At 37.1% G+C, this 27,663-nt stretch overlaps 2 protein-coding genes and 1 long non-coding RNA gene across 21 annotated transcripts in view; 1 reads left to right on the forward strand and 2 right to left on the reverse strand.

The window, feature by feature from the left end:
* Positions 1–740: 740 nt before the first annotated feature.
* Positions 741–27,663, reverse strand: part of LOC140713849 (homeobox protein Hox-A3) — a 43,856-nt gene continuing 16,933 nt past the window's right edge. For 4 of the 19 annotated variants that reach the window (XM_073024440.1, XM_073024431.1, XM_073024432.1 and 1 more), the window contains 3 exons: positions 10,571–10,625; positions 4,940–5,510; positions 741–3,327 (listed from right to left, as the gene is read on the reverse strand). In XM_073024440.1, the coding sequence (XP_072880541.1) occupies positions 2,555–3,327; positions 4,940–5,396 (1,230 nt within the window). In that variant the 5' untranslated portion in view covers positions 5,397–5,510; positions 10,571–10,625 and the 3' untranslated portion in view covers positions 741–2,554. The other 15 variants (XM_073024449.1, XM_073024448.1, XM_073024444.1 and 12 more) reach the window with 14 other exon arrangements.
* On the forward strand, positions 9,661–11,107 carry LOC140713858 (uncharacterized). Its single transcript, XR_012095753.1, has 2 exons — positions 9,661–9,773; positions 9,881–11,107. It is a non-coding gene; the product is annotated as an uncharacterized lncRNA (long non-coding RNA).
* On the reverse strand, positions 21,799–27,436 carry LOC140713852 (homeobox protein Hox-A4). Its single transcript, XM_073024454.1, has 2 exons — positions 23,278–27,436; positions 21,799–22,927 (listed from the first exon to the last, which is right to left on the reverse strand). Exons 1-2 carry the CDS (start codon positions 23,693–23,695, stop codon positions 22,602–22,604), a joined length of 744 nt encoding a protein of 247 aa, XP_072880555.1. The 5' UTR covers positions 23,696–27,436; the 3' UTR covers positions 21,799–22,601.

Below are 27,663 nucleotides of genomic sequence, written 5' to 3' on the forward strand. Positions count from 1 at the left end.
AAATATTAAGTTAGAATAGCTATTTTAAACACTGTTTCGTTGCGATTTAGCCTTTCATTTTCAACTAAATGCGATTTTAGTTTTCAATTGTACAAAATTACAGCAAAATCACATCATAAAGGTGCTCTCGTTAAAATACATTATTTATAACTAATATGCGCGAAAAAATGTTGAGGTTTCTTCTCAGGTTACCCGTAGTGATTTCGTTCGATCTGAATTTACGAAACTCGTGCTTTATAATAAATTCTTAGAGTATTGCGGCCCAAGTTATAGCTCAATTCCATGGTCCGCAGTTTAATAGTATCACATTTAAAGCATTGCGGCTCGATTGAAGAAGGTCTTACGTGTATTTTGGATAGGAAGATAAATTAGACAACATATCCTCTGGGAAACTCCGACAGAGAGGATACCGACAACATGGCGTCTCCTTTCTTAGCGCTCCTACTCTATCAAATGGAAATTAATTCCTTTTATTAAAAATGTAGCATACCAAGTATAAGCTTTCTTTGTCTTGTTTCTTCCAAAATTTTAGAAGCACACGGGAAAATTTGCAGCGCGTTAAGAAATTCTCTAAAATCATATTTCTAACTATATATCAATATACATTGCACACATATATATATATATTGAAACGTAGTTTGATAGATCATAAGGTTATGTAATTATTAATGCATGCCTGGAATTAAAATACCTTATTTGAAAATTAAGAAACTACATAACAGTAATTTTAAGCAACTATCTGACAACAAGGAAGTCTATCCGGATACTTTTATTTTTCAGTTCTTGACGCGGGGAAACATACAATGGGTTGAAAAAAAAATCCTGAACTAACATTAATTGTTTTAACTATTGAATTACTGTATGGAGTTTACATCACAGTTTATAACTTAGGTGCAACTTATTATAGCTGAGGTAATAAGTGATAACTTCATTAACTTTGAAAATTAAAAGGACATTTTAAAATAAATAAGCCAACATTGTTCGTTCTCGTCTTTTTCTATGTTGAACGGTAGGCGTTATAATGTCTCAACCGAATGTATGACTGTTTTCCTTTCTTCATTATTTAGAATCGGTTTGTATACGAATTTTATGCATTCATCAGCTAGAGTTAAAATCTTTTCCAGCAATGTTTCTAAATCAGATGTTAATTTAAAACCATGAGTGACAAACATTTCTGAATCCTGACATTTTCTTTTTCTCTTTCTCCTCTCAGCACGTGCATTGTACGTTGGAAAACGAACGAGGCAACAATAGCTGGGCTTCTCTCGGATGGTGAAATATTTTCTGTGCAGTGTACTATCTGTACCTTTTATTTGTAGTGTGTATTTGTCTTGATCAAAGAAACTATTATTAATTATTAAATATAATAAATCCAATACCATTTTCTTGTAGAGTTTTTCATTTCCTACATGGGGGGCAGAAAGAGTCCCTTCCCTTTTGGACTTCAATAAATGCAGCATTGGAGACAGATGCCAGCCACATGAAAATGGATGATGTTACAGTGTGGGGGTGGAAGACTTGGTTGTAGCCACACAACACAAAGGAAACCTGATTACAAGGCTGTGTGCTTTACTGTGTGTTGCTGAACTGGTTTGCATTTTTACAAACATTTCAGAAGGAAAATAGTGCATAGATTTGAGCAAAGTTAATATTTCAAGCAACACAATATTGCTGACAAAAAAAATTTATTCTTCAGAACTAGCTGTTCAACGGGTATTTCATTTGCAGCATGGAATGCATATCTAAAACAAAATTGTGGCAATGTTGTGTTTCATTTTAAGAATACTACAGTTACAGACTAAATTCTGTTTTCTTGGCATTATTCCCACAATTGACCAAATTGCTTTCCTTTATTACATTATGGACAGAAAACTACTTTTCTGTGTATCTTACAGGAATTTAAAAAGAAACATATATTTACCATGACTTAAAACACAAGGCTGAACATAACCAAGTAAATAGTTAATGTACAGTTTTCTTTATAAATATGTGTCAATGGGGATAAATAATATTTTAAACACTTAGATTATTCTCCTTTGAAAGAGCAAATAAATAAATTTGAATGTTCACCAGCATACACACATACTGAAAGATGGACAAGAACTCCTATTTGCCCAGGGAGACCCTGTACAAGCGCATCGATCTCGTTTAACCATTCAATGTAAAGAAGTGCAATATAAACCATTTTACTGTTCCTCATAAGGAAAAATAAAGCACGAACAAATTCACGTTTAGGTATTTTTTTTTAGAAAATTTGTTCATATACCCTGTTCCATAAGAGTAGAAGATTATATATGCAAAGTTCTGGAAGCCTTAGTACTTCACTTCTACTACTGAATGCTAAGGCTGGAGTCCATGAGAAGAACAACCACTAACCAGAGACAGAGCAATACAAGCAAGGATTGGTTGTCTATAGAAACACCATTACATGTAAACTATAAAGATTGATACTAAATCAAAAAGGAGAAAGGGGTGAAAGGAGAAATGTAATCATAAGGTTAAGATGACATAAATGCATAAGAAAGTGATAGTACACCAGGAGCCAACCGGTCCATTACAGATGGGTCAGTTTGGGTGCTTCCTGAATTCTTCCCTGAGACGGATGGTGTGAAGAAAGGTCTGTGTATGTGGGATGTGGGTCACAAGGTCCATGATGATGGTTGCTGGTCATTGGCCCTCCACCATTATAGTCCATGCTTCCAGAGGGAGGGTGGCCAAGGTGGGTTAAGCTGAAAAGAGAAGGCCCAGAGCTTGGCATGGATTCTACAAAGTTCCCTCCAACATACACAGGGCTACCCTGTAAGTGAGGAGTCCCATAGCTGCCATTACCTTGAAGAGGGTGAGAGTCATATTCAGGTGTCACAGCTGTTGTCCCAGCATATCTCTTCTGTGGAGGTGGGCAATTGTTGAGAGGCCCAGGATAAGATGTAGGAATACCATATGCATTTTGATGAGGTTTGCTGAAGGAAGTAGGCGAGTGAGGATCATAGGGTGCACTGGTCGCCAAGGAATGCATCGAGTTTGCATATCCTCCCGCCGCTGAGGGCGGGATGGGGCTTCTGCATGGCGACTGTCCTCCAGAGGAAGTTAGCATACCTTTTGCCTTCTGATCTTTCTTGTACTTCATTCTACGATTCTGGAACCAGATTTTGATTTGTCTTTCAGTGAGGTTTAACAAATTGGCCATTTCGACCCTCCGGGGCCTACAAAGGTAGCGATTAAAATGAAACTCCTTCTCCAATTCCACCAGCTGGGCACTGGTGTATGCTGTACGTGCCCTCTTGGAGGCTGGACCAGGAGGACTTTTCTCACCAGCAGAACTTTCAACTATAAATAAAGGAAATGGCCATTAAGTACATCTGTAAGGATATATATTCATATCTATATATTTCAATATCCATATATCTATCTATCTAAATATTTATCTATCTACTTTATAATTTTAAAAGATATATAAAATGTTAGAATATATATATATATAAGGAAGTTACACAATAAAATTGGCCATTGGACCTTTAAGAACTGTAATACATGCTACTATGGGCTATACTGAATACATCCATACATAGGTAATCATAATATTGAGTTATATTTAGAAATGAACACTGATTTCTAGCATCTGAGCTACTTTACATAAAATCCTAACAAACCAACTTGAAGTGTCCTTCACCCTCCACAAGAGATATGCTTGTTTATGTCACTACAGTTTCTAACATGGCATGTTATTTCAAGTTATTGAGTGGTTACTTAAAAAAAGCACTTGATTGCATATAATTTTCAGTGGTTCAAGAAGGTGGTTCACCACACATAATCAAAGGCAATTATGGATGGGCAATAAATTCTGCTCTTGCCAGCAATGCACACATCCAATAAATGAACAAAAATATATTCAATATGGATAATGATAATTCATAACCACTGATCGCAATTTTCAATTGCAATGCCATATGTTGTTATGGTTTACAGAAAATTTATCAAAGCTCTTATTAATGTATTTCTCAGCTTGTGAATATAAATATATGTTTGCATATATTTGGTTGTGACCACAGATGCAAATCTAAATTTTAAATATTTCCAAGCCATTTTAATTTATAAAAGAATCACTGCTGTCCACAAATCATGCTATTAATCATATAGCAATACATATATTTTCAGGGATTGCATTTAGATAACAGATAATTTAAGTTAAACCACATATATACTGTCATTAAACCTTGAAATGAAATGAAGATTATGCTATTCACTGTCCAATCCTTGGATTGAAGAAATCCTTAACTACCCATTCGGACATTATTGAAATTAGAACAGATGTACATATATATATATATGATTCTAACTTCTGATCAGTATGAACATATACATAAATAGCAAATATAGTATTCAAATAAACCCAATATAAATGAAGTAGAACAAAGTTATGCTAAGATTTTAAAAACGTTAGAAATAAAAGATCAATGGGAAAGAGAGAGAAAGAATGAGGGGCAGAGGGTTCAACAGGGCAGTGGAGAGAAGGTGAGATACAATTGCTTCTTGCTCTCTCTCACACATACATATACACATATACAAACATATACATACACATATACATATGCATACATAGATAGATAGATTATAGATATAAATACATAGATAGATAGATAGATAGATAGATAGATAGATAGATAGATAGATAGATAGATAGATAGATAGATAGATAGATAGATAGATAGAGACAAATAATTTACCTAAACTATATTTTGGAAAAATGATATTTATTGGCTCTTTGTCTAATTATTGTGTGAAAATGGTCAAACCATTTTTAAAGACTACATAAGCCACATTATTACAATTACTTGCTTGACCACCTATGATAGTGATAATGAGATTGACTTTGTTAGCATGTACTCATTGGAACTCTGTCATGACAAATACGTCAAAAGAAAAACAGGTTAAGTTATACCTGAACTAGAACTGCTGGTCTTTTGCTTGGCATTTTGGCGTGACTCTTTCATCCAAGGGAAAATTTGTTTACTAATGGTGGTTTGTGAGGTAAGTGTGGGGTTTTTGCTTGTGCTAGATTGATTTGAGTTGTTGCTGGCATTTTGGGGTGGGGATACAGATGGCGGGGGTGGGGGTGGTGGAGGTGGTTGCTGCTTCTGTTGCTCTGCAATAACAGGGAGATGGCTGGTTTGGTTGGCACTGGTTCGCATGCAGCTCTCATTAAGATCATTGGGCTTGTGATGAGGGGTAGAGCTTGCAGGTGACTGTAGAGAGCAGGCAGGCCGGTGGTAGTCATTTTCCACATGGGATGAAGGCGGATATTGCTGCTGGCTGGCATTGTAGTTAAAACCATTTGCTCCTTGGTACGTGTAACCACCGAAAATCGCAGAGCTGTCGTAGTATGTTGCTTTTTGCATCTCGTTGCTTCCCAATATTTATTTCGCAAACTGACAGGGTCTTGACACCCTTATAGAATAACATTGGCACCCGGTGTCACGTGACTCTTCTTCCAATGGCCTCTTCGGGTAGACCTAGGGTTACCACAAACAAAACCATAATGGTGAAATGGTACAAATCCATCTTACTCTCAATAGCAGCTGACATCAAAAGCCATAAATGAAAAAAGTGTGCAGCAATATTTGGTCACACAGCTTAGCCCTAGGCGTTCTCAGTATAACAGCAGTTTAAAACTGACCCTCAGCACTAAATGCTCAGTGTGGGTGAGAACCAAGCATTGAGTTCCTTCAGATTCTGGTTTCTTGTTTTATTTTGTCTGATTATGGAAATACAATACTGCCTCTGGTTTCCTGTGAACCATGGATTTCGGGAGGTTGACCTAAAAGCAGACTTTTTATTTCCTTAGGTAGTTAAAAAGTAACACTGAGTGCGAATAAAACAAATGTTAAAACTAATGTGTTGTGATTTTTGATTTGTGCATATCCGTTTAAATTGGTCGATTTTAAATATGTTTTATATAAGTTCACACAAATGATTAAATCATTTGAAATATTTGTTCAAATAAAATGAAACCAAAGGAAAGCAGTTTTTGCAACGCTAACTTTTCAGCAAGGATAAATACAAAAAGTAAACACTAACTTGTGCAAAGTTTTAATTTATGACTACGATTAAATTGATAACTATAAGGTTAATTATCGGCAAAGTGCCTTTTAAGTAACTCTTTAAAACTATTACCAGACTTTATTGCAGACTGTATTTCCGTGTTGGTCAGTATTTGAACATTCCTGCCATATAGACATTAATGGTATTTACGCGGCTCCGGAGAGGAGCTTCGTTTTAAAATGCTTAAAGCCGGAGCCTTGGACAAGAATTTCAGTTCTTGCCCTGCACTGAGTGCATTGTTTTCTAAATAATTTAACTAGTGTTTGTTTTGACTCTCCTGATTTCCCCAGACTGGCGAGCAGAAATGTCCTGCTTTTTTTTGTTGGTTCCACTTTTAACGGGTCACCATTTGGTCGGGCGGAAATTTTCAAGCCTTCTTTTTTACTGTTTGAATTCTACCTGTTAAATGCATGATGGATCGGAAAGCGCCAGGAACCTGAAAAACTGGCGTTCTTCTTCATGACCACGGTGTGAACCTTTCTTCCAACCAAACGATAATAGGCTCTGTCTCTGAAAGTGCTCGTAATTTGATGTATGGGGGTCACTAGGCCGGGAGAAGAGTTGAAAACCCAGCCCACAGAAAGCGCCTGCATCACGAGAAAGGGGCAGTAAACAACCCACTTCAAACCTTTCAGTTAATTATTATTTTCCTAAAAAAATACATCCATACCCGTGGTTAAAGAATAATTTTAAACTGTCGCGCGGAATAAATTGATAATGTTGAATTATTTTTGCATTGGATATATAAAGCTCGCTAAGGCCTACAGATCACTAATTAATCTAGAAATGCTGTTCGGATACTTGGTCATTGGTGGGTTCCTCGGGTAGGTTAAGTATCCTAAGGATCCCTGTTTACACCGGAGTATTATTTTCTGAAATAAGTTAGCCCTATCGAGCAAACCATTGTTTCCACGGGGTTCCTTTGCCTCAGTCACCCTAACTAATACAAAGCGAATCTGTATGAAAAGCTAAAAACTGCAGATGATGAAAGTCTGAAATAAAAACAGAAAATGCTAGAGGTGTTCAGCAGGTCAAACTGAGACTAGTTTCAAACTACTTTCAAAACGATCACTCCAAAATGTTTTCTCCGCGTTTTGTATAAATTTATTGTCCGGTTAACACTGATGAACTACTTGGCCCTTCTGTCCTCTTGTACATCCCTATTTTTTCAATAAAACATAATTCACAGGATTCCAGTGAATATAACATGAACCTGGAGCTATCTCCAAGGCCGCTGTAATTTTTTTCAGGTCTATAAATGAAAACGAAACTGCCGAGGTGAGCAGGCAGGATAAACTTGTGCTAAGGTTTTAAATGACACCTTTTGTGCGTTTCTGAAAGTGGGCGCTTCAAACGCTAAACTATGCTTTTCAAAGATACATTTAACCTCCTGTCTTCAGAACGAGTCATGTGCCATTGTTGACAGCAGCACTTACTGGTCCCAAAGCATTTTAAATATTGAAATCATAAAATAGCGAGTATTACGCATCAGCCTCTCCACAGCTGCGCCTGAAACCTAAACCCTGCGACAATTTGCTTAAGGAGCTAGTTATCGCCATATGTATTGAGTTATTGGGATTCAATGTTAAGAACTTGTCAGTAATTTGCCTTATTTCCAGTTCTTACTATATGATCGAAACTGTTTCACAAGCATGCATAAATAAACTAACGGGGAAAGGTTGTGAATTCTTCATTCCTTTTCGACGAATAATTAATTGAACCCCCTGTGAATCACTGTTCAAGCACCAAAAATATATTTTGCTCTCTCGGCCCTGCGTGCCGTCCGCCATTTTCCCTGAAGCAACAAACACAACTTTACTCACCTGTATAAACGCTATGATTTAATTCTACATAATTACACTCCGATATTTTGCAAAATAATTTTGTTCCAATTTCTATTTTCAGAGAAATTATTTACTCTCGAATTACTCTTGATTCCTATTTTGTTTATATGTCTCAGTGCAGAGATGGTTGGTAACTGGAAGCACACACGCTGCACAGATAATACTGCATATTCACGTGTGTGCGTGTATATTAACTGCCATTTGGCCAAAGGGTGTCAACTGAAGTAACATATAGACTTCACCTAACAATCCTTTCACCAATTTAGAAGTATCTTCAAATTCTAGGAGTACTTTCTAATTTATTGCACAAATAACCCTAAGCTATGCATACTGAAAGTAAAAAAAAAGCCTCCATAACAGCCTTCGGCGTTCTCTACATCACTAAGGTTAGAAAGGTGGTAAGGTTGAAAAAGAAAGCATTGGAACCCAGATTCTAACAGGAAGAACAGAATGAGTATCTTGGTAGTTGTGTGGTGGTGCGCCTTAGGCTGCATTGTAAGCAATAATAAATTCATAAAACTTCGAAAATGCAGAGGGAAGCAGCTCAAAGAAACCGATCAAGGGCGAAGGAGAAGCAGAACATTGAAATGAAAGACTTGAATTGGAAGCCTACGGGTATCAGTCACGATATGAAAGGAAACTATAGCATGTGAACTTTTCTTGAACCGAGATTTAAGTCATATGGTCATAAATCACTGGGACATAAACTCCGCCATTCACGAGTGATAGCCTATTTGTGTCCAGCTTACCTTAGTCTCTGACGATAGGCGCAGACCACGGCACAGTATTTTCAGATTCACCGGGGGAAATCGATAAGCAGAAGTTTCAGAACTTCGGAATTAATTGGAATGAAGGCAAACAATTACTCTTGAGCGCTGAAATTCGACAACGGCAAATGGGGAGAGGAAAATGGTAGAGCTGAAAAAAACTGGAGAGAAGGGCTGTAGCTTTTGGATGGCCACCCTTGTGATTATGGTAGCGCGCCCTGGTCAGGGAGATAAGACTACTATCAGCTTCCCTGGCTGCTCTTATCTCATACCAAAGAAATGGGGTATGTTTCTTATGAATATTGAATGCTAAAAGCGCGGATTTTAAGTTTGCTGTCTGGCAGTACTGAACAGACAGGCTGGGTAAACTCCCCCGAAACATAGCGTCACAAGTGAAAAATTATGCAAATTAACCAACACGGAGAACACAAGCGCCTGGGTTTGGCAATCACTGAATCTATGCAATCAAACTTGAAACGAGCTTGTCCCAGTTAAATCAACGCACTTTTTTTTAATAATCACTCAGATCCGAATGGAGCTTTGCGTTCTTCAAATGTGGACGCAAACTCTCGCATTAAAAGTACTAGCTTAACTTTTTATTAACTCCTGGTTGCAAAGAAAGGCCTTTGTTTGAAATACAGCATGAGAATAGTTAAGAGGAAAAACGGCGCAGGAGTAAAAGTCCAGCCGGTTTCAAACCGGTTCAGTCGATTCTAAGGCACATCCAGTATTTCGGTATTCCCGAAACTAGAGGTTTTAGAAATGTTAAAATCAAAGTATTTCAGCTACAAAGAGTAAAAAGTTACAACTGGGGAGGAAACGAAAGAGAGAAGGCGAGCAATGAAAGAGTATATGAGCTATAGACACCCCTTATGCATACCAATGCTTCTGTCGTTTATGGCTACGTAAGATTTATGACTTCATGCACTAAGGCTGTAAACAGAGCACTAAAGAGAAAACACTTGCCCCTATCGCTTATTGCGATGCAACTACATGAAAGGGGAAGCCAAGCAGCGTAGGAGGGAAGATAGGGCCAAAAATTCACTCGTATGCAACTTTGCAAGTAAGCCGCTCAATGTTTTTTCTCTCTGTAGTGAAGTACTTTATTGTCAATGATCAGCCCTTCCACTATCTTAATGTGCTGACTCCGACCTTTTCTTCTCTCGTGAGATCGTACGAAGGTGGGAAAATAGTAACGCCAACGGATGCTGGATCTTTTCTTAAAAACTTTCTACCTCTTAAGTTTGGCTCCGTGAATTTCAGTTCAGAAGCGACTGGATAGAAATTGAAGGCCCCGCTTATGTCAGCGAACCTTGTAAAGTCACTATCCTCGGATGTAAGAGAACTGCAATATTGGATAAGAATCTATTTTTCTTTAACGGATGCAAATATTTACAAAGAGAGAGTAAACGGAGAGAGGTGGAAGTGGCGACTGCTTGATTTGACTTGATATTAGCAATAGATGCCAATATTTTAAACAAAGAGTCTATATAATTTACTGCAACCGTCACACCTTCCATTGTGAAGGTATATTTGTTCAATATAAACGGAAATATTACATTTTCAATCGGTGTTCTAATGCTCGGATAATGCTAATTACTATGGTATAGCATCCATGTTACCATCTATAATATGTTGAATGTAACTTTCTCTATAACTGGTGTGTGTCTTTTTATATCCAATATCCAAAAGCACACGTGATTTAAATTGTAACAACCTATTGCGGTTCATTTGTTAGAAGCTCAAGATAACCCGTCGCTTGAACGGGAACTAATAAAGGTGACACCTTGCAGTGAGAGCATTTTCTGTTCTTAGCCACCATTTATCTACTTAGGTATCATAAAAGTTTAGAAAACTCACCGAAAGTTTGTACAGTCTCTGCGTTTGCTTGTGTAAATGTTATTTAGGACAAAGTCTGCAACGAAATCGAGAAACCATTAATTTCCACGCGATAAAAAGAAAGGCGCCGGGAAGCTAAAAATCCTTGTTTAAGAGCATCGACTAAATCTACATGAATTATTAACGGACAGAAATCAACCTAAGATCTCAAATCAATTACACGAAGATACAATATTCCAATCAATGAGAAAAAAAAGCGTCCAAAATGTACGGATCTTCGTTGTATATCGAACGGATTCTTCTAAGTAAAGGATTTATCATAAACCCAACATGTAGACCTTCTATCCGTCATCGCCGGTGTCGTATTTTATGTACGCATGTCTTCCCAAATGCATCTGTACTAACCCAACTTCTTATTGTTCTTTAAACATGTAAAACGCTATGAAACTGTGTGCTGTATGTTTTAGTCATGTTGAATTTGCTTCAGTATTGGATAATGGTCAAGAAAGGAACTGTAACTCAAGTGTGATTAAAAAAAATTGAAACCTTCATGAAAAATCTTTGTCCAGTGTTTACATTTTATATTGGGGTGACGGGGTTGTAATAGAAACGGCAGATGGGACACACGAATTTAAATGGGCAAACAAAACCGTGCTCCAGATTCCAATTAGGACAAAAAAATACTAACTAAGGCGATGATCACTGTATGTGCATGGAACCGTTTGTGAAATAATTGTTTGCAAAGTCACGATAGTGTTCAACACGTTTGATATTCAATTTCTGTTTTAATCGCATAGATCCCAGAAACGAACTTTGTTTATTGGCAATTATATTCTAAACATCACTACCCTCCTCCTCTCCTCAGCCCACGCAATACCCCACACCCACCCCACCCAATACTTGGCTTAATTTTGCACGATTGGTAGAATTTAGCATTGGTAGGATAACCGATCAGGCTATCAATAATTGCCAATGTGATTTGTCATATATAAAAAGAAGTAAAGCATTCGTTAAAGCAGATTGCATTGGCATGGTTGTCCCAAAACACCGAAAACATAAATCAAATCGCAGCACTCTGACCTTTTCTGAGAAGGGCTCACTGGTGGGTGCAATTTTTTTTATATAACATTTGCACCCACCAGCATAACATAACGAGTCTTTTCCTGCCTTTTTCACCGCAAATGTACTCTTAAGACAATGGCAGTATTGAGTTGGGTTCCATCGTCTATTAATTTATTTCGTTAATTTTTTATGCAGTCAATATTCCAACACAATGACGGCCTGCTAGTAAATAATACCCCAATACAACCTGCTTTGTACCTCAAGTTAGTCAAATATTACCACAGTGACGATGGAGAAATGTGGGCAACTGTGTTTAGATCATCTATTAAAGAGCTTGCTTGATATTTTCCCCCATGAAATCATTGTGCAACACACACACACACACACACACACACACACACACACACACACACACACACACACACACACACACACACACACACACACACAAATAGAACATTCAATGCTCATCCATGAAGCGATGTGATTCATTGCGATTTCGGTAATTCTCACATAGTAAGGAAAAACCTAGTAACCTAAATTTGAAGGACAGAACAATTCATAAACTAGCTGGCAGGATTTGTAAAATGGACGATGAACCTTTCTTTGTAGCTTGCTATATAAAGAATAAAATGTCAAAAAAGTAAATGTACATTAATGCCCATGTGTTATAATAATCATTTTATTATTGGCTCTTACAACCAGAAATGTTGGCGTCGAATTATTTATAATAAACATACATTGTTTTGTTTGCACTTATTCGGACAGAGAGCGGCCATTGACAGGATTTCAATATTCGATTGTTCATGATTTAAGGAACAACACATACAATACATGTGATCCGCACACCACTGTACAAAATAACTTCTTTTATATTTACCATATGGAGAGCAAACATTACTGGAAATGGACTAAGCGCCGAAACAGGCAGAAAAGAGGAAACTAAGCGTGTTTTGGCACAATCTGACACCCGTAAGCCTTTCCACTGACCTTTGCCTTGAACAGCAATAACTCACCATATTAATGAACAATCAACGGAAGCATTTGAAATACCTCAAAATAAAATCCATTCCGCTAAATGCAGCATCTCTCCCTGTTCGCATATATCCCTTCATGTGAAATCCAGCGCCCAGAGTGCAATCTCTTTAGAAGAAAAAAGCTGGCTCTTAACAGAAAGTGGAAAAGCGTAATCACAGCCGAAGCCAGCCTGGGTCTCCGATCCAAATGCCACAATAATGCGCTGTATTATGTGCTCACGTGGTCATACGTCAACTTAAATCCTTTTATTTGAATTTGGGAGATAATTAAAGGAATACTTTTTTTTTCAAAGTCTAACTTTTTACCCAACAAATCCTAAGAAGTTTCTTAAGCTCAGTTTTGTTGGTATTGCAGAAGGTTGTTCCGTGATAATTCCTTGCAAGAAATCCGCGATAAGGTAAGTTGGGTCGACTGTGTCTCACGGTGTGAAAGACCTCCATCCGGAGCATGTAGGCTGAACTACTTGGAGCAGACGAATAGCTGTTTGTAATGGACTAAAACTGGGGTCTGGAATTTAAATCGATCTATAAGAAAGCGAGCATTCCACATTTTCGACCCAAACAATCAGGGAAGCCCCACAGCGGTTAAGATTGTGTGCGACTCTCCCTTTTTTCTGGGCGTGCTTTTTAGAGCGCTATTGTATTGGACTTGCTTAACACCCACACGTTACACCAAGCTAGTTATGGGGACTAGATAAGGTTTGTATTTACCTGACAAAAGGCAGTCACGGAAAGCTAAGGTGATTTTAGTTAGTACAGCACAGAGTGAGGGGGTAGACTTGATAAGGACATAATGATTCTGATTTTCCCCCCAACTGAATCGTAAATCGTGCCTGTGGGGTCACTAATGCAAAATGTATGTTTAGATGCTTCAGGGCAAGTTGATAACGCGCAAAATTTCTTGGGGGTAAGAAGGCTAAAGTAGTTTCAACATGAGACTTGCTAATAGTCTTTGGGAACCTTCGAAAAGAATAGACAATTCTATTAATTCAATAGAACTGAAACTCTTCACTTGTTTTTTAAAGCTATGCAACTGCACCATAGATTGAAAGTTCGGGAACATAAAACATGTAAGAGGTAATATTGGTACACCTAACAATTTTTCTGGATTAAAATTGTTAAAATGCGTTATGGCAAGGGTTGGTATCTGGTATCTTTCTACTTCGAGCACGTAACTTCGTCAATTTAATTTTATTTGTAAAAGGCTGTTTCCTTTTGTAAATTCTGTCCTTAGCAGATAGCCCTTGTTATTTTTTTCTTTCTTTACGTTCTTCTACATAACACTTTGTGTCTTATCATTTAATATTCCTAAAAGTCATTATTTAAGCACTCATTCTAATCAGTTTTGCACAATATGGATACACATTCTTCAACCTATATTCTCGTCAGTAAACATTGTCTAATGCCACAAATGGTGCAACATGGCTCTGAATATAACACTCAAAGTTTTAAGAAAACTCGCACACCTTAAGTTTTCAGTTCCGCAGTTAAGACGAGCTGGCAATGAATTGAATAAAATTATGATCGTTACTATGTCTTCCGATGAAGGACGAAGGACAATCTGTTCCACTTTTAAACTGAACATACTTTATGATTGCACGTTCTCCAGATTCTTAACTCGAACTAAACTCCGTGTTCCGAAAAGGCCGCAGTAAAACTTTTAACATTGAGTAAAACATTAATGAATTATTGATTAATGACTTGAAGCTCGAAAGTTAAGAAGCACGTTTACATAAGTAGTTGATTATATAGTATAACTAAACATATGAATGATGACAGATAGATTGATAGATAGATGGATAGATAGATAGATAGATAGATAGATAGATAGATGGGTTGATAGATAAATGGCTAGATAGATAGATAGATAGATAGATAGATAGATAGATAGATAGATAGATAGATAGATAGATAGATAGATAGATAGACAGACAGACAGACAGATAGAAAGGAGTCGATCTTTTATTCCAGCTTTCTTTGCAGAAGGAAATATCCTGTTGTTGGGACGTAGGGAGATCAAAAATTTAGCGTAGAAAAGTTAAAAGAGTGAATTGAGCAGGGGAATCCATCCTGGCAATGAATTCACTTAAAGTTCAGGGCATGTAGTTAGATTATTTTTCGAAGTCAGGCTGTATTTCAATCCTAGGAAAGTCAGAAAAGACTTTTAGGAATACAAAATTCAACCTTAAAATATTCGAGAAAATTACTTTTATCAACGCATGCATTATAAAGAGTGAGGGATCCAAATAAAGGGGCCTTCGGGCTTGACGATAAGCAATGACTTCCCTTTCCTTAGGTCAAATTTTGAGCCATCAATTACTAACTGAACTGGAATTTTTTTCCTCTGTGCAGATAGACAGAGCTACAAAGAAGTCTTATAGCTTACCTGACAATTCAGCCAAATCCAAACCAGCCTCAAAGGACAGATAAAGACTGCTGTGAAATTGATAATGTGCTTTCAGGGGAAAAGTTTCAACGCACGCTGAAGATCCTACATTTTCCAAATTATCCGGTCGTTCTGAATATATTGAATTGTGCTTGCTCCAGGCGTATTTCCTTTCTACAAACCTCTCTCAAAACAGAAAGGCCAGAGAATGAAGTTACTCCCCTAATACTGATTCGGCGCCCTGCAAGTGCTGATCTGTTTCCCTTATAGGTTTCTGCAGCCGTCTGGGGTACTAGTTTTCTGTGAGATCTGTGTATTAGAGAAAGAGAGAGAGAGAAAAAAAGAGCCCGGGAAACAAGCAGGGCCAAGCCGAGGGGGAAAAAAACCTTGTGGAATCCGTTCACGTGACTTAAAAATAATTGTTAGCAGAATCTGGATTAAATTTGGTTATTAACCGCATACAATAAAGTTTCTGTGGTTCATTGTTAGGCGAGTATGCTTGCAAACTGACATTGCATATATGCGATGTTGATTTAGGAAACAGCTGCACCAGACTTGAGAAGAGCTAAGTCCCAATGCATTACAGAGGTAAGGCTAAAACCTTGCAACACAGTGAAGGGGATTTGCACTTTAAACCCTAACCACTGCCACCCGTTCATTGACTTTTTTTTTAAAAAGCGAAAATCTAGATATTCGTATTTAACAAACAATATAACCGGCTAAGAAAATTTATTGCGTTGAAATCTCACAATTCACGCTGCTTAAGAAAGAGAGAAGAAAACTGTTTTACTTGGACCTCAAAACAGTAATTAAACTGGGATTCCATGCACATTTCTTTCTGACGTTCATCTGCTTGAGAACCCAAGAATTTATAAACCGTTCAAACAAACGAGAGGGCCAAATGTAACAATTGTATTTGGTTAAATCTAATTGATGTAAGCCGTAAAAGGAAGGTCTCAAAAAAAAAGTAAAGCGGTTATGTATCAGTAAAATTCTGGTTGGCTTTCATTTTAAGAGTGGCATATGAGAAACTCATTTCTGTGTGCGGGTGCAATTGACAAACCCATCACAACAAAACATTAAGGCCGGGTAATTTATTGCACATCTCATTCCACGCCATAAAACTACTCCAGTTATCAAACGACAGTTTAAACTAACCAGAAAATTTGAGCTTTCTCATTACTTCTAACCTAACAAAAATTTGGCAATAGTATTTATTCGATTTACTGCGGGCATAATATTACCATTAATCCAACGGATTTTAAGGAGTAAACAGATAGATTAAAGGCGCCTCTGCCATTCTATCCCAAATCGATTCTTTCTTGAGGGTCTTTCTTACTAACAGCCTCTTTTTTCTTAGAAACTCAAGTTTTATTTCCCATTTTTCGCGCTGTTGAAAATTTCACATCCCGGCCTAATATTCTAATCCCAATTGGATTTTCAATGTTCCAACAAGAGATGGTCGTGAATGAATATTCACTTTTAAACTGTATTTTTATTCTCTCTATGATAAAACTGCAAATCAAAACGGAAATGCAGCGCTTGTAGATAGTTACATGAAACAGGGGGAAAAATGAGAGAAACGGAAATAGGCGGTGGCTCTTTGATGTCCTTGTAAGTCGAGTAATAATTAAACAAAGAAACGCGCTAGTATTTCAACCCGCTTCACTGTATTTTGTTGACTATAGCTGGGGAATCGCGTGTTAGCTTCAATAAATGGGATGAAATTTGCTTACTAACTTTATAAACACAGACATTTGGGAGGTTTACATTGGAATAACGCAGGGACCAGATGGCAAATAAAGGGTAGTTGCACAAAGCAGTTGAATTTTGTCAATCTTTTTTTATAACAAATTAACATGTAAAGGAACATAACTGCCCTGCACAACTGCAGTTAGAGGAGCTTTCCATACCAATGTGTCTGGAAAACATAGGAATCTTAACCTATACTTATTAGTATCTTGAAGTTGGTTTTCCTGCAAGTAATTAGTGGGCTCCACGTTTTATTCTAGAAATGGTTAAATAAATCAAGCTGTATGTTTGTGGCTCCAGTGAATTCTTTGAGGTTGTTGTGAACCCCTAACAAAGGAAGTACCCAAGGCTTTTGTTCCCTCAACTAACCACCAAACTGACACTCTCAAATGGCTCCATGACTACCTTTTTTGCGCCTGGGTAGTACATTTTAACACGGAAGGAATCGGCTCTGCCGAGAGCATACCGCCTCTCATCTTATAACACTCTTGGAAAAATAAATGACATTTTCATTTAGTGTCCACTGATTCCGATGAACTGTAGCACCTAACCACCTGTTACTCCCAAATAAGTGTACCTGAGACTAGCCATGGAATTTCAGCATTACGCCTAATTCCATTTAATTTTTTTACCTCCTTAACTTTGGTCTCCAGCCCATCACAAATCCCAATTTGGTTATCCTGGTGCTAGCCCTGTTTCTGAATAGAGAGATCCAGATCTGTAAGAAGCATTCAATGTTAAATTAAAGGACAGTTGCCAAATGTGCAACTCATAATGTGCTTGTGCTGTTCCAATTTTAGGAGGTGGATCCAATTACAGAAGTGTTTTATTGGAATGCCAGCCCGGAAGTTCAAGCATTGTACTAGCCGGTATACTGTCGCAATTATCTTGTTTTGATTGATCATAACGAATAGTAGGACTAATAAAATGTACTTGAATGGAGCGATAAGACATTTAATTAAGTGCTATGTACTTTTACTAATGATGGTTTATTGTAAATATTGGGAGCAGTACTTAATTACGAGTGCAAACAAATGCACATTTTATGAATGCCCTTTCTCCAGGTACCAAAATCAAATCATATCTATTAAATAGGAAAATAATATTGAAAAGGATGAATGCATTCTCTGGCGAAGATAAATTGCGTCTATATGAGTTCAAAGTTTATTCCAACAACGGATGAAAATAAATGAATTAAAAATTTGAATAATCAACAGGGCTTTGGAATTATCGCAACGTGTAATAAAGACAGGTGTTTCTGTACAACTCTGTCGTCTTATGTGTATTGTTCATAGTTGCACATCAGGTCTAGACAAGAGCCAGGCAGTATATAGTCAGAATAAGTGCATCACTTTGTTCAGAATTACATATGTTAGTACATTTACTAGAGCAGCATAACTCTGTCATTTATTGTAAATCGCTCAAATTAATGAATCATAGAGGAATTTAGCTGATGCCTCTTCATTTCCAAACGCTCCTGCCTACAGTTGCAGCCCTGCGCATGTAAGAGATGGTGATTTATTAACGACAGGAAAATTGAACAAAGCAGCTCAGCTACACCGTGGTATCCAGGCATACATACTGTGAACTAGAACATCATCATATGTGTTTGTATTTGTTGCAATTAATCATGAAAAAATCTAAAATATTACTGACACGCGAGAGACTGACTAAACACCATCACAGACATGCCGTGATTTAAATCTGAATACTAAAGGGCGCTATTCATCACATTTATGACAGTTTTAAGAAATAAAAAAATGTTAAAACATAAACAGAATAAAGGAATGATCATAAAAACACTACTTACCACAATTCTTAGCTGATTTGTGCCACTTCACTCTGAGACAGATCTTCCAATTATAGACTTATTTTTTAAGGAAACTTCATTTTCACATCAGACTGAAACAGATCTAGTGCGAATACTGACGACTACATATCTATTCCGGACCGGCTGCATTAATTATTTAATGAGTCACGTGACGGGAGAGATTAAAATTTCAATACATACACGGAGGAGACGCGTGACCCTTTATCTTGGAGTGTGGAGTTTTTTTTTCCCTCTTTGCGCCCTTCTTACTTGAATCTTTATTGTTCGTGGGTTTCTTTTAGTGTTTGGATGCTCGCTGGTAAGTGATAATGCAAAAAATGACTGGCCTGTCCTGATCCCAGATTTGACAGGTCCGCCATTTATGTCACCTACATTTCGAGCTGCCTCAGTCCAATATTCCTGGGCATTTCTTCAAGCTGTCTTTATTGTTCGCCTGACAGTTTGATATTGAAGCTCAGTGTTACAGTACCCCGCATACATAACAGTCACAAGGAAGGCTAACTCTTTCATATGTGACTTTACATCCCCATAAGGCTGTTAAATTTGACACCGAATCGACCCTCACTAGCCACAGTCGATATTTTATTATACCACCCAAATGAGTATTAGGCTTTATTTTGTGACTAGAGGTCTTCGACATCCTCCGATTATCATGGTGCATACACTAGTTATTTTAAGTGTGACAAGGAACATTATGCAGTAAAAACAGTCGATTTAATAACAGTCCCAGTAAATTTAATGGTTTGGTGGCAATTTTGCTTACAACCTCAGTTGGCTTTACACTCAACCCATTTTGTTCTGGGCACTTTGCCCTTGTGACTCCGTTTACATGTTTCGAATGAAGAAATGCTTTTACAATAATTTTAATCAGTTGCCAACAACTCTCTAAAATGTCGACTGCAAAACATATAATATCAAGAAAGTAAGCACGTGTTTGGCAGAGGAAAAAAGTAACAGTTATTCTCTTCAATAATCCGAACAATGGAGTGCTCCGATAGGTGAATTATCTCACGATTACAAGTGAAGGATTGAATCCATTCTCTTAAGTCATTAACTAAAAATGTGTTATTAATTAAACCATTCAAAACAACCATTGTTTCTTATCACGTGCAACTTTCCGAGCTTGTATATAAATCATTGACAAATCTCCTTTACATAAGCACACGCCGCACATTTAAAAACATGAAGTTAGATATAGTTGATCTGCGTGTGCGTGTGTGTCCATGAATGTACATGTGTGATTGTGCTTTATTGCGTGTGTAATATTCAATATTGTTGGATATATCAAGGTAGTTTAAATGCACATCGCTTGAACATCATAGACAGGTTTTTTTTTATAACGAGCTGTATTCTTTTAGTTCCTATCTGCGGGCATAGGAAATAGTGGAAAGAGCACTGTCCATCTCTTAAAGGTCAAGGGTTTGAGGGGGTCAGTCTGCAACGCTAAAAACGGCTAATCGGTCAGAAAATTTGTCCTCTTGGTGAACTCACTCTGGTTGCCCAGCCGTTGACAAACAATGCAACTTTTTATTACAAAAGGCCGTTCGATTTACAATAAACTAAACACATCAAAGAGAAAGAACAAGATGCAAACTGGGGTTTCATGTGCTCAAGGCACCTAAAATTTGGTCTAATAAAGGACAGGCTATAATCAACTTGCACTTTTCAAAACTGCTTTTACATATTGTAAATTGTCGCTTGCCTTTGAAATATGCGTCCTATAATTTCCTGCTGTAATAACGTTGTCCAGCTAAAACTCCACAACTTTTCAAGGATCTGGGGGGGGGGGGGGGGGGGGTGTAGAGAGGCATGGTGTGTGTCGAGATGGCCACATTTTATTCAAGAGATCCAATGTGTTCATACACTTCTCTAAAAGAACACCCTTCAGACTTGCTGTTGAAGTATACAAAGAAGTATTTATTGAATGAGGTGATTAATGATTCTGGGTAAAATCTGTTATTTTCAATCTGTTTAAAATTCCTTTTTCAGATAAGCAAGCACGGTTGTCTAATGGCTGAAGTTTCTCGTCGTCCTTTCTTTTCCTTTCTATATTCGTTTGCAGTTGTCTTAAAGGCCTTTTACAAGCCGTGTTTTATAAAGTTTCTGTTTGATATTAGCTCTGGTTATTTGCAATTTCTTTTTAAAAAAAACAATGTATTTTGACAGATTGCGGTTAGAAAGTAAAATGTACAATTCAGTTAATTTTTGTGAAATTCCGGGAAAAGCTTCTGATTGCTTTATTTGTGAGAATTTTGTGAGTGACTACAGATTATTCCAGTCTTTAGGCAATAATTTTGGGAGGAAATGAACGCAACGCGCTTAATTGCTTTCCCTTCGCCACAATGTGGTGCATTCGGTAATTTTGACTTTGTTCTTGTTATATTTTGTAGAGAAATAATTTTAAAAAAACAAGGAACGAAATTTCCTTGAGTGAATTTTAACACAATTGCTCTGACAAACTATCATTTGAAGAACGCACCATTTGATGTACAGAAAAAAAATTACGCTGATTTTCAGGAACGCTGATACCAGTGTTGCTTCAAACAAACAATATAACCAAGCAGATTAGATTATCGTAATGTTAGAAATCAATAGGTACGACTTTATATTTAGTGAATTCTTGCTTAGATAGCCTCTTCTACAAGATTAACAAAACTACATAACAGTAAATATTCGCTTTATGCTCCCGCAATTTATGTTTCCCTGGCCATTGAGAACAAGTAATACTGGTTAGTGGAATTTAAATTTAACATTACTCTGGCCCTTAGATGCAAAGTCAATCTAAAGAGTAATTTCACATGATTATAATATACCCTATTACACGATCGGAAATATAACAATTAGCTTTATAAAAGGCCTTATTCGCCACCTTGCAGATGACTTATTATTTGATCGCCTCACATTTTACTGCATTATTTACGACCTAGTGACGTAGAACTTGATGTGGAAAGGCTGCAGAAAGATGAATTATAGACCCAGACAATAATTTATCCTCTTTCGCTGGATTATTCTTAGGAATCACGGGCTATTTTTTGCAAATTTTTTTAGAAAGCTAGATTTTTTAGTTAAAAATGTGAACAATCACTTAAATGTATGGTCACGTTTTGGAGTGGAAGGAGTTCTCAGCTTCGGTGTGTTTACCAAATCCTCGCTGCAAGTAAATTGTACACATAAGAACTGAGATGGTCCACGAATTAACGTTTTATTTAAAGCCTGGGGCTTTGGTTTATACACTGTAAATTATGTCTTTCGTTTCAGGAACATTTGGCACTGCACATAGCACACTGAAATATCCACAGAAAATACACAAATCTTACCAATGATTTGTACAGTTTCGTCACACTTGGACTGTACCAAAATTGTTAAATATACAACTCGTCTGAAATCTCTGAATAAGCTTCTTGCACATTCGTTATACTGATATCAGTACCACAACTATATAGAGGATACAGATTTAAAATAAAGAAAACACCTTAAATAACGCTGGCGACATAATTTATTTCCTATATATGTAGCATCTGAACAGTTTATTTGCTCTAAAAACCATTTCCACATCCACAAATATTGCTGCCCTTCTCATTTTCTAAAACATGTTTATTCTTATATTCTCACAAATATTTCAACAGACTACACTAGTTGAAATGATGACGCTTACGGTTCCTCACAATATCTATTAATCACGGTCCTTTGCTCTTTTTGCTTTGAATATCATGGTAGAAGCCACTTTGACAGAACTTAGCATCGGTTCATATAGGGATATTGAAGGATACAGAACGTTCCCAATGAAACAGTAAAACATTTTTAAAGTCTGCTGAGAATGGGTTAACACAATAGAAATGCGTGGCCCTAATGAGGTTAACAGCATATTTCCTTTGGAAGAAAATTCTCATTGCCAAGAAATCCTTCCACATTCAAGTCAATTATGTGGCGAACACATTTTGGTCCAAACTATGTTGTGGGAGAGGGGTTGGAGACTCGAAGCAGCTATAGGCTTGATGAATTTGGTGCTGAACCATCTGGCTGTGGGCCCTGGGAGGATACTTGTGTTTGCTGGCTTGCAGAAGATGATGAGCTAGCAGAACGCATCTTAGTGTTAGGCAGTTTGTGATCTTTCTTCCATTTCATCCTTCTGTTCTGAAACCAGATCTTCACCTGGCGTTCAGACAGGCAAAGAGTGTGTGCAATCTCAATGCGTCGACGCCTGGTTAGGTAACGGTTAAAATGGAACTCCTTTTCCAGCTCTAATACTTGTTGTCTCGTGTAAGCAGTTCGAGACCGTTTGGGTTCTCCTCCAGTGTAATTTGGGTTCACTGAACAAAAAAAAAGTAACCAAACATAAATACAGAGACAGGCACGAATCTGACAATGGGATTAGATGCACGTGAATGAAGGTTATAAAAGTCCAGAGTTTTTTGTCAAAGTGTTCTGACAACGGAGAACAATCTACTGCAATAAAATGGCTCTGGGTATTTAGGTTAGAAAAGCATCAAAGACACATGGCCAGAAGCGAGATCCAGAGCAATCAAATTTATGGGCTCTGTAATTACCGACCTAACAGTTAGGTGATCGTAAATCTCATGAACGGGCTAGTTACAGAAAGGGTTCCGCACATCCGATTTCAAGTGAATTTTAATTGTTTCAGTTTGCTTTAGTTACTTACCGGTGGTAACGTGAATTTTCTTCATCCACGGGTAAACTATGGGCTCTTTGCTGAGAGTACCCTTCTGGGCAGTGGGATTTTTCGCATTTTGGCCACACAATGCTGGTGTAGCTACTGGGACCACTTCACAAAGCTGATTCTGTCTCGGTATGTGATTTTGGAGGCTAGTCTGCGACTGCATATGACCCCTTTGCGACATGTCCTGGTTGCCAGTGCCTTGGACATTGTTGAAGCTGTAGGTCGGCTCTGGGTAGTTTGATTGTGGGTATAGTGCCTCATGATGGAATCCAGTGTCCCGCGGCCGCTCGTAGTATTCAGGAGATTGGCTTGGTATGTAGTTATTTTGAGAATATTCCTCACAAGGTGGAAATTTTGGCTCAACGTAGTTGGAGTTTATCAAAAACGAACTCATGGTCATTAATTTCTGAAGTGCAAAATACTAATTTTTCTCGCGTTGTCGTTTTTCTGTTCCATAAAACCCTCCTACTTGCTGTCAAGTGTATAAAGTTAGCTGTTCATGTGATGTAAGCAGCCAATGGGACGAGTGGCTGTGGGTCCCGGATAAGGAAATACACCAATGATGAATGCATGGAGTCCAGTGAAAAATTCCATATTATCATTCAAAATCTCGTTTCCCCGAAATTATGTTGCCGCATAGATAGAAAAAAACTGTAGTAATCAGGAAAAAAATCTAATTGTAAAATAATTTAAAATAGGCAGTGATGTCACGATATTATATAGACAACAGATATTTGCAAGACGTGTGCTAACGGGGGGAAATATCACAAGATAGTATCAAGAGCGGTCTGATACTATCTTAAATAGTTTACTAATTTCTGAGAATGCGACTCTATAAGCATATATCGCAAGGAAGTTAAGGCTATTTGGTGGCATAATTCCGAGAGTTCACTGGAGTAACAGATGCCACTGAAGACATTCTGAGATTCAGCCTTTGAAAGAATTCCCATAAAATTCTTAAAAATATTAGGTTTAATGAAATAAAACTTGTGTCTTTTCGAATATCTCAGTAAGATCTCAATGTAAAATCACATTTGCTAAGTGTTAGATAACACAAGAGAATGTTGAAAGATTGTGTTCAACTGCTTCATGTATACTACTAAACGTGATGTAATCAATTGATACTAACAACATGATACAATAAAATTTTGTTAAAACTTCCATTTAATTGTTCGATTGTGCAATATTTTTAATTTAATATTGTCCTATGATATTATTTTTTAAAATCTGATTTAATTGAGCTCGGTGAAATAAGAGTGACAGAAACGAACATTGTATTATTGGAAATGGGCTGTTAAGATGTATACTAATTGCATTACTTTTATGTATAAAAACATGCAGAAAGCACAAATGTTCAGTAAATCGATTAATTTGAATGGATATATGTTAAAGGGAATTTAATAAACATTGTTAATTTTGCACAATTCAATCTGAAACGAAGCTTGTTTCATCTCCTTGCATAGCTAATTACTGAAAAAAACAATTAAATTTCAGGTAATTCTACAATATCACGGTTAAGAGTGGATGCAGGAAACATGTAACTTTAATAAATCTTATCTGTTAAAGCAATGCATTAAAACACCAGTGGTATTTGATAACGCCTTCTAATGTTTACTGTCTTTTCCTTCAAAAGACAATAATAAATTGAGCAAGCTAATTAGCGTTTTAGATTAGTTAACCTGATTAAAATTCTATCATGCTTACATGCGAATTCTGATCTTTTTCGAATACATGCAATAAGAAGTTGCCTCAACAGAAGAAGTGGCAAGTTGCTGCATTGCGCGTTACATTTCCAAAATAAGCATATGCAATATGCTTTCTGGACTGCCATAAAAGTGATTCATTAGCATTCGTTCTTGTCAATAAGGGATGCGTTAAAATCTCAATTTTATTGTTTGAACGGCACACTGTATCCAGGCACATTTGCTCACATTTTATTAGAGTGGATCTTTTCCATGCACTGGAACACATATTTAGTAGAGTACATTTACCAACCCAGCCTGTTCTGCAGCGGAGTGTAATCGCCCATTAGAACGCGTTCAATTAAACACCATGCTGTAAAAATCAATTGACGTTCGGTGTAATTAATACATGCTTATTTCCACTACTCACCGTACAAAGAAGGGACAACTTAAAACAGCAACATAAATTTCTTGTGCGATTTTATTTTGTACACCCCCTAGAATATATTCTGTGCATGTTTATATTTAAATAAAGTATAATATTCCCTACAATGTTATGAAATAATATGGTCTGGAGTATGCCAATAAAATCTTACTTTCTGTTAAACAACACCCTTTATAAGAAATATAAACTTCCTAAAATTCTTGTGCCCCCACCACCACCACACGCCCCATGACTTCCCTTTGGTAGGCGTAGTGTGCATCGGTTTGCATTAACCAAATAAATTGCCGGTAAATAAAGCAGTCTACTAATTAGCTCGAGTGATATCTGTATTTACGTTTTTTGTCGAAAAATGGGGAATTAGAGCTTATCGTATAAACACAGGGCGTTTCTGAAGACGAGCGAATGTAGGTCAGTCGCCAAAGCATTTTTTCCATAATAAACAGAGATGGAGCCAAGACCCCCAAGTGTTACCTCGCCTGCGTGCACATTTGACATTTTTACTGCAAGGGTAGATTTACAGCCATTTTAAAGAGAGAGGCAAAGTTAACGCTTTTTTTTACGACATTTCCAAAACCTGGGCAACTTAAGAACTTCCACCAAATTTTAATTTTAGAAAGAGTCGAGTTCGTGAAATCTGTTTCACGTAAAAGAGGATTCAAGTTCTGAGGCACTGAATGGAAGATTTATTTTCGCGTTTTAATAAATCAGAAATTACACTTTACCAGTCTTAACTCTTCCGAACAGCAAATCAGTAGTTTAGATGATTAAGAGTTTCATATTTTCTTCATTAGGCGTCCGAATCCATCTCGGGGTTTATCAGATAGATTGCATCATGCCAAAGTGTACTTGCTTCGCATCTCTATCTGGGGCATGTGGTTAAAACAGCCGGTCTCCGAGTCAAAAACAAAATAAAACAAATAAAATGGTACATTTCGAAGATACATCTTCGAGCAGGCTTGCACCGCATCCCACAGAGCCGCACAACTGTGCATTTATTGGACTTCGACACGGGAAACAAAACAAAAGGTTTTATTCAATGAAATGAGATTTCGTAAGGGATACGCGAAGCTAAGTTTGGAAGTGACCGAAAAGTGACACCGTGTGCATTTTGTTTCTTATTAATCTTATACATTGACAGTCTTTGTTAAGTAACAAGGCGTGCCATTCGTGAGGCGACATTTTCATATTTGTTAGACGCGGTGACCTGAATTTCACCTCGGCCTTGGACTTAGCCATTTCTAAAAGGCCTATAGTGCTCTTTCAAATACCAGAGTGTTTTGCCCAGGTCATTACCTTTGTGGAGGGGGGAAAAGTAGCCAAAATGCATGGTTTCTATACAGTCCCGAGTGTCGCAATAGCCATTTCTGTAGCCGTGCTTCAATGTTTGTAAATATAACTTCTAGTGAAAGATCAATTCATTTGTAAAAATCTGATTGATCAAACTCAGAAAAAAATAATTCGGGAAAATATTAAATAACATTTAAAAATACCTGGGATCAGATAATTTTCTTTTTAGATTTGATATTAATTTTAACATACAAAAAAGTTGCACAATGGGCTGCATTGTGTTACTAATACATCTGCATTTAATTTGAAATCCATTCACTCGTGCCTCCATCCCTCTACAAACTTCTTACCCAATATTTTATGTCAGAATGTCGTTCTCATAAAATAAATCTACTATTTTAGGGAAAACGTTTTTAATATATGACTTTCAATCTTAAAAATGGTGACAAGAAGTCCTGTTTCCTAATTTCACCAATGGAGTGTTCCCTCTCCAATGATTTCCCGCTTCGGAAAACGTTTTAATTTCCAACAAACTATTCTAGTAACAAGTGTCAAAATTGCAAAACGAAATTATTCGTTTAGAATAAGTTTTCCATCTTTCTTAGCGAAGGAAAAAAGGTCCATTTATGCATGATGGATTCCTGTCTTCTCTTTATTCGTATCTGTTATACAACACCATACCGGTTCCTTCTTTCACCAAAATCCGCCACTTTTCTATGAGTCCCTTACTCTGTCAGAAATTTTACTCCTTTTTATCCATACATACATTAACTAAATATAATCTGAAATCTGTATTTTAAAGCAATATTGTAAGTTTCAAGAAGAATGAGATGGAGGAGAGGGTGGGGGTAGGGGGTGTGAAGAAGGTTATATGGACTCCGAGTAAAGATGGCTCCTTGACCTACTGAATAATGCATTTGTTTTTGTATCACATATGAAATAGATTGTTCTTTT

This window comes from Hemitrygon akajei, chromosome 20 (genome assembly GCF_048418815.1).
Source record: "Hemitrygon akajei chromosome 20, sHemAka1.3, whole genome shotgun sequence".
Lineage (NCBI taxonomy): Eukaryota > Metazoa > Chordata > Chondrichthyes > Myliobatiformes > Dasyatidae > Hemitrygon > Hemitrygon akajei.

Bases quoted from the DNA above. Each gene is read 5' to 3' on its own strand.
- LOC140713852 (XM_073024454.1), bottom strand. From the start codon at position 23,695: ATGACCATGAGTTCGTTTTTGATAAACTCCAACTACGTTGAGCCAAAA. The intron at 22,928-23,277 runs GTAAGTAACTAA...TTTTTTGTTCAG, and splicing joins GAAAATTCACGTTACCACCG to TGAACCCAAATTACACTGGA.